This window comes from Apis dorsata, unplaced genomic scaffold (genome assembly GCF_000469605.1).
Source record: "Apis dorsata unplaced genomic scaffold, Apis dorsata 1.3 scaffold_149, whole genome shotgun sequence".
Taxonomy (NCBI): Eukaryota; Metazoa; Arthropoda; class Insecta; order Hymenoptera; family Apidae; genus Apis; species Apis dorsata.
Window position 1 is genome coordinate 1 of NW_006263440.1, and position 8464 is coordinate 8464.

Genomic DNA, 8464 nt, shown 5'->3' on the forward strand with positions numbered 1-8464 from the left:
TATTATTATTATTATTATTATTATTATTATTATTATTATTATTATTATTATTATTATATTATTTATATTATAGCCCAAAAGTTACAAGACATTTCATCCAAACGTTCTGAGGTAAGGGCAAAAAGAGATTTACTTAAGATGAAATATGATCAAACTAAAACACAACTTAGTGATTGTAATGATATGAGAGCAGTTTGTCATTATTTAATGCCAAGTACTTGTAAAGATTTAGATCATAAAATATTAATAGAAATGTCAGATGTGGTAACAAGTCTTTGGACTGGAGCAAATAAAAGACACGTATGTATATTATTATATATTACTTAGAATAATGATAATTAAATAACTATTTTATTTACATTATATTTTTAGGTATGGGATACAATATCAAGTAATCTTAATCATATTGAAGTATCTACATTATGGCATTATTTATATCAGAAATTATCAGAAGATGTGAATGTATTAATTAATTCAGAAACCATGAAATCAATGGACACAGATGAAAAAAATATAAATATTGCTATTGTTAAATTATATGGACAATACATTTCTATGGTTTCTAAACGATTATTACATAATACAAGAGCAAATCATCACGAGCAAAATGTTTTGGAATATATTGAAAAAATTGAAGTATAACATAAATATTAGATAAATATTAAAAATAATTTAAAATTTTAAATTTTATTCTGATTTTAGACAGCTTCAAATAATTCTACAGACATAAGTGATTGGTTAGCATTAACATTAGAAGTTCATAAATTAGAAAATGAACAAAAAAATTTACAAGAAGAAATTGAAAAAATTCAAGATGATATATATGAAAACAACGTGTGTGCATTTGATCTATCACAATTAAGTGTAGAAATTCAAAATGTTGATAGTGAAATTGTATGTTAACAATTCATAATTATTATGATTTATATATATGTATTTTTATATTAATTTTATATTATTTTTAGGCAGAATATATACAAAATATACGACAATCCTTAATTCTTTTAAAATGTGCACCAAGATTTCTTATCCAATCTAAAGAAAAAATAAATTTAGAGTTACAAAAAATAATAACAATGCGGGCTGATGGATATGATTCTACAATGTTAGAAAATGATTTAACTACTGAATTAGATATATTTTATGATATTTTAGATCTTAATGCTTTAAAGAAAGTTATGTTAAAAGGAGAAATTGGAGTTTATAGGTAAAAAGAAATTTTGTATCTAAAATTATAAATTATAATTATAATTAATTTATATAAATATACAATTTAATTTATATAATTTATTTTAGGTATATGAAAAGTTGCTTCAATGAAGCCTGTGTTTCAATTACTAATTCTCAGTTTTCAAATATTAAGTCATATTTTCCATTGATTCAGATACCGATATATTCTTTAATAGAATGTTACAAGAATTTAATTTCCATGTATAAAAAATTCGAAGTTTTAGAAACTGAACAAAATTTAAATTTACCCATGTTAACATATAAAGAAAATAACTATAATACAATTGAACTTTTAAATTTATCAAAGGTTATTAATATGAAAACAAGAACAGAAATTGATAAATTTAATAATATTTTAAATGATTGGTATGTATATATAATTTCATTAATTTTATTAATATTGGTATATATATATATTAATTTTATAACATACAGATATTAATTTTTATTTTATTAACAGGGTAAATCAACCTGTTCAAAAAGTAATGGAAATTATTGACAAAACTGTAGATAATGCTACTTTTTCAGAATGGATTGAACGTTACGATGTATTATTATATATGTTACAAAATTCTACATAATGTTATGTGTATAAATATATTCTATTTTTTTTGTAAAAAATTTGTATTACATAAAATTACAATATATAATAATTTATATACACGATATTATGTTTTATTACATAATTGTATTATATTGCAACAATAATATTATTTTATTATTAGCTAATATGTAATTATATCTAATTAGTAAATTGAATTTCACCATAAATACTATGTAATATTATATAAATATATATATTATATGATACATATATTTCTCGCTCTTTGCGAGAAATAGAATTTTATATATAATATATAAATATAATAATATATATAAATATATATAAATAAAAATATATATAAATATAATAATAAATAATATATGATTAAAATTTCATTGTATTATAAAAAAATTGTATTATAAAGAAATAATTATTTATATTAATTTTCTAAATATACATTTAATATATATATACATTAATCTTTTAAAATTATATATATTCTTAGAATCTTTATTTCTTTTAGGAAATTTCGATATGATATTTTGGTAACAGTTAGGTATAAATAGTAATTCTTTATTACCCTAGTATTTGGAAGTTAGGAAATTTTATTATACAATGCGATACAATAATGAAATAACATTTTATAATTGTATGGTTGCATTAATGGAGATTTTACTTGTATAGTTCATAGCATCGTGTTAAATAATAATTTTATAAAAAGTAAAATAAATCATTTTTTATAATGCAATAATAATAGCATTTTTATGCTGTTAAATATTAAAGAATCTAATTTATTATAAGATAAAATGCTATCAACTGTTTTAAAATCTGTATTTGGTTATGATGATTTTAAAAGTGATATTCAAAAGCAGGCAACCTCTGCTATTTATAAAGGTTTATTAATATTAATATTTATTAATATTAATATCATTTACATATAATAAATATAAAAAATCTATTTAGTCATTTATTTTAAAAATAAATATTATTTGTTTTAAAATAAATTAATAATAAATATTTTTAGGTAAACAAGATGTATTTGTATGTATGCCAACTGGATCTGGCAAATCACTTTGTTTTCAATTGCCAGCATTAATGAAAAAAGATAAAATTACAATTGTTTTTTCACCATTATTAGCTTTAATGAAGGTATGTATTTTATATTATAATTTTATATTATAATGTTTAAAAGTAATTTAAACTAATTATATAATATTAACTTATATTTTATATACATATATTATTATATATTTTATTATAGAATCAAATAGATTTTTTAATTAGCAAAAAAATTAATGCAAGTTCATTGAACTCAAATACATCTTCAAAAGAAAGAAATGCAATAATAAAAGATTTGACATCAAATTCTCCAAAAATCAAATTATTATATGTTACTCCTGAAATGGGAGCACAACAACATTTTCAAGTAAATTATTAATTCATAATTATAATAGAATATTTATTATATTTTTTAAATATTTATATTATTTATTTATTTTATATATTATTTATTATTTTATATATATTTTATTTATTATACTTTACATATTAAATAATTATTGCAATTATTTTTCTATAGGATATAATAGTAAAATTAAAGAAAACAAAAACACTGTCTTATTTTGTTATTGATGAAGCTCATTGTTTGAGTCAATGGGGTCATGATTTTAGACCTAGTTATAGACAACTAGGAATATTTAAAAAATTATGTCCTAATATTCCAATAATTGCATTAACAGCTACTGCTGCAAAGGAGGTAAACAAATTTAAAATGGTGATAAATACTTAAAATTTAGTTATATGAAATATATGTTTACAGGTAAAAGATGATATACTCCAATGCTTAAATATGAAAAATCCTGCAATATTTTCAGTTCCTGTTTTTAGACCTAATCTTTATTATGATGTATGGTTTTTAGAAATATTAGATAAGCCTTTTGAACATTTAAAAAATTTTATTATAGAAAGTCTTGGTTCTCAAGATAAATCCATTCCAAAAGTAAGTCATTGCATATGATACATTTATTTTTATATATAATATATATTAAATTATATTTCAAAATTAATTTTAGGTTAAAAAAGGTTGTGGTATTATTTATTGTAGAAAGAAAGAAGCAACTGAAATAATTGCACATAAATTGTCTAATTCCGGTATACCTACTCTTGCATATCATGCAGGTATATATTATTGAAAATGAAACTAATAATAATAGAAAAATATTAATTACAAATAATTATTTTTGCAGGTTTAAAAAATCAAGAACGTAATGAAGTTCAAAATAAATGGACATCTGGTGAAGTACCTGTCATTGCAGCAACATGTAGCTTCGGAATGGGTGTAGATAAAGGATCTGTTAGGTAAATTAGTTTATTAAGAAAATAAATTTATAAATGTTATTTTTATTAATATGTAATATAATTTTGTATATAGATTTGTAGTACATTGGACAGTTCCTCAAAATATAGCAGCATATTATCAAGAATCTGGTAGAGCTGGCAGAGATGGTAAACCAGCATTTTGTAGAATCTATTTTAGTAATGAAGAATATGCGCCTATTGCATTTCTTATTAAGGAAGAAATTACAGAAAAAAATTCAGAACTTATAAAATTAAGATGGAAAAATTTTGAAAAAACTGTTTCTTACTGTCTTGAAACAAAGTAAGAATTATTATATTGCTTATAAATATTTTTTTTCAACATACAAATATTTAATGCATTTTATAGATGTAGACATGCGGTATTTTCTAAATATTTTGGAGATAGTCCACCGCAATGTAAGGATAGATGTGATGTATGTAAAGATAAAGATATTGTTCAAACAAGAATATCACAATTTGAAATGTCTCAAACTAGATCACGAATATCTAAATCTAATAATAATTTAGATGGCTTTGCTTTACCAAAATATGATAATGAGTAAGTAATATATTGAAAAAATATTAAGATTTTATATATTTTTTACTATATTATATTAGTCTTAATTTCTTATTTATTTTTAAGATATTGTGAAAATGAATATGATGAGAAAACAGTTTCAAGAGAAAAACTTTTATCCGAAAGTAAACGAGAAGCTAAAGAATTAATTGAAAAACAATTTGCTATTCGAAGAAATAATAGTAAAAACAATGAGGTAAAAAACTAGATTTATATATATTTTTGTTTCTTTCTTTTTTTGTATTATATTTTTCTTTTTCAGTTAAAAAAACAAAATCGTGAAGATGCTAAAAAATCTCATGTACGTGCAGCTGATAGTACTGATATAAAAATAAAGGGTTTAGCTGTCCAAATTCGAGAGCATTTTTATATTCAGTTAAGATCAGCATTGCTGGATAATTATGAGAAGATATTTCCTGAATCTAAAGGACAGATTCAAGAAAATGATATGCATAATGTAGCATACAATCTTGAATATAAAATTTTATGTAATAGTAAAATTGCAAATAAATATAAATTTGATATGTCTAAATTGGTATGTAACATATTTTATATTTATAATTCAGTTACATATAGTTTGAATTTAATAAATTTTGATAAATATAGGTTTCTTCTGTACGGAAATGTACCAGCACTAATGAGCTTCATGAATATTTACATGATTTTAATATAAACACCAAACAGAATATACAATCAGAATATTTTCATGAATATAATAATAAAGAAGAAAAAAATGAAACTAATTTAGAGCAGAATATAGAAGGTAGAAATATATTAAATCAGCAAATAAATACGAATATTTCTTGTCCTACTTTTAAGACTGCTTTAGAACTTAGAAGAAATGAAAATAAAATTGATAATACTAAGAAATATATATTTGAAGCAAGTATTTTACAAGATGATAATAAAGTCAATATAATAGAATCAAAACAAAATGTTAATAAAAATTGTTTTCTTTTTGATAAAAAAAATAATATTGCAAAAGATAATGAACACACTATAAAAAAAGATACGACTAATAATTTCGAAATGTTAAGTGGTTTTACATGCGCTCGAAAAATGTATGAAAAAAATGAAATATTAAAAAACCAAAATAAAAAATTACAAAAATCTTCAAAGGAATTTCCGAAAAAAAATATAAAAAATAAAAAAGAATCTCCCATAAATAAATCAGTTTATGAACAAATTTTATTACAATCTGCAAAATCAAATTTCGTTACAATAGAAAATAATGAAAGTAACAATAGTATAAATACCAAAGATCTTCAAAAATATCAAAGTAAAAAGCGATTTAGAAATGTAGATTTATTTGAAAATAATGTAGATATAGAATTAAATAAAAAAATGAAATTTGATGAAAAAAAATCTTTTGAAATTTTAAATAATGAGAAACAAGATAATAACAGAAACGAAATTGGTACAAAGAAAATTGTGAATGATCTTGATGAAAATAGAAGTGATAACGAAAAAACTGAAGATTTTAAAACTAAAAAATTATTTACAACAATAAAAGAAGAAAAAGAAGAAATATCAAAAACGAAAAACATAATAACAGAATCTATAGAAAAAAAAACATCTTTGAATGAAAAACATAATAAAAAGAATGATTTAAAACAATACAATAAAAATAAAAAATTACTAGTACCTGCAGATAAAGCTACTCAATTTAAAACTGTAGAAATTTTAAAATCATATTTAATGAAATATTATCGATCTGAACGTATTCCCGATCGAACAACATTTTCAAAAACATGTAGAAAAATACATCATACTCTTCTTGCTCAAAAAATATTTGGTAAAGTATAATTTAAAAAAGTTGAATCTTTTTATCGTTATTTAATTAATTTAAATTAATGATAAATGTTTCAGATGAAGAGGGAATACAACAATTTGTTACAAAATATATGACAAATTAATAATTTTTATTGTAATATCATTTGTATATATATTTATATAAGATTATAAATTAATTTATAAATTTTTATTTATTATATATATTCTTTAAATACAATTTTGTATCGTAATATTTTATTATAAATTAAATAAGAATATATAAATTAAAGCTCAAATTTCCTAATTTTAATTATTAATATTTTTTTATTGTTACATTTATTCTTAGAATAAATGTAGAATTTATTCTTTTTTATATGTGATAATGTACGTTATTATTTATATGTATTCAAAATTTAACTTGTATAATTGTATTTATATATTATATTATGTATATAAAAATTTGGTAAAATATAAGTTCTATTATTTTATATTTTATATATCATAATATTAATTTGATTTTTTAATTTATTTATTACAATTTAAATAAAATATAAATCATTAACTACTTTTTAATTTTCAACAGGAATATAATAAATAAATTTTTATTACAAACATTATTTATTGAGCAATTCTTATAAATATAATATTATTAACATTTTATTAGCAAAAATTACAATATTTATGCAAAGAATATATTCATTATTTACATGAAATACATAAAATATGCAACTAAAGGAAACAGAATTTGTATATACAAAAATTTTAAAATGCATTTTTTTTTTTTCATTTCAAAATTAAATATGATAATATAGATTATTGTAAATATTATTATTTAAAAATATTGTTTCCTTAGTTGACTACAATTATAATTAAATCTATAAAGCAAGATTGGTGAAATTAAAAAAAGTATTGTACTTATTAACAAATTTTTGATATATTATTCTATTTTTTATGAACTTCATAATTATTTTTTTTTTTTTTGTTTTAAAATTACATACAAATATATATACTATTTAAAAGCCTTAATTCATAATAATATAATATGTCATATATGTATATAAGAAAAATTTGTAATTAATATTTCATATATATTTACAGATAGAAAATTAATAAAAATTAATAAAAATCTAATATTAGAAGATAAATAGCATTTATATTTTAAAAATAATTTACTTTTAATTTTAAAGTTATAAATTTTCAAAATTTCTATAAAAATTTCTAAAAGTATATTATATTATTTATAATTTTATTATAAAATTACTACAATAACATCATAAATATATAATTTAATAATATAAAATTATAAAATAAATAAAATTTTTAACAAATTTGTATTATTAAATACAATATTTAAAAGAGAATTGTTTTATAATGAAATTATCTATTCTATTGAAATTCAATGACAAAATTTCATACATTTAGATACCTATAATAATTATATAAATTACCAGTATTAAAAAAGAACAAAAGAACTATAATTATAATATATTTTAATATTTTCTTATATACATTTTATATAATACTTTTAATAGTGCTTAATAAAAAATAGCAAAATTTATAATTAGTATTTATATGTACGTAAAAAAATAATTATTAATAATTAGAACTATATTGTTATGATATTAATAAATATTTTTTAAATGTTTACAGATTAAATAAATTGTGATTTAAATTTTTATTGTAAATTATTTCAATTTTATTATTATAATATTATTATTTTATTATTACAAACAGTGCAATTCAAAATTAATATTATTTATTATATTACATTTTACTGGTAACATAATTGAATATGTTAACAAAATATGAACTTTTATTTTAATATTTAGATCTATTATAAATCACTTAATTATTATACCAGTCTATAATATCAGTCTTTAATATTTAATTATTTATATAAAATAACAAACTTACATTTTGTTTGTTGTAAATGTATTTTACTTCCGTTCCCTTTTTTCTATAAGCGTATCGATATTTTAATA

The 8464-nt window shown here is 18.8% G+C and overlaps 2 protein-coding genes across 3 annotated transcripts in view; both read left to right on the forward strand.

Moving 5' to 3' along the window:
• Positions 1-53: 53 nt before the first annotated feature.
• On the forward strand, positions 54-2044 carry LOC102680081 (the record flags this gene model as incomplete). Its single annotated transcript, XM_006613377.2, has 6 exons — positions 54-300; positions 373-636; positions 703-894; positions 966-1207; positions 1297-1596; positions 1691-2044. Coding segments are annotated over 6 exons (1366 nt in total), but the record flags the coding sequence as incomplete, so codon positions are not given.
• Positions 2045-2377: 333 nt separating this feature from the next.
• The window catches only part of LOC102680208 (ATP-dependent DNA helicase Q5-like), a 22807-nt gene continuing 16720 nt past the window's right edge, over positions 2378-8464 (forward strand). Inside the window, exons 1-13 of one of the 2 annotated variants that reach the window (XM_006613378.2) lie at positions 2378-2668; positions 2799-2923; positions 3036-3200; positions 3354-3530; positions 3594-3773; positions 3847-3952; positions 4021-4132; positions 4206-4433; positions 4500-4691; positions 4776-4905; positions 4972-5244; positions 5316-6504; positions 6579-6778. In XM_006613378.2, the coding sequence (XP_006613441.2) occupies positions 2581-2668; positions 2799-2923; positions 3036-3200; positions 3354-3530; positions 3594-3773; positions 3847-3952; positions 4021-4132; positions 4206-4433; positions 4500-4691; positions 4776-4905; positions 4972-5244; positions 5316-6504; positions 6579-6625 (3012 nt within the window). In that variant the 5' untranslated portion in view covers positions 2378-2580 and the 3' untranslated portion in view covers positions 6626-6778. Of the gene's footprint in view, positions 2669-2798; positions 2924-3035; positions 3201-3353; positions 3531-3593; positions 3774-3846; positions 3953-4020; positions 4133-4205; positions 4434-4499; positions 4692-4775; positions 4906-4971; positions 5245-5315; positions 6505-6578; positions 6779-8464 lie in introns of those variants that run through there. The other variant, XM_031509391.1, reaches the window with a different exon arrangement.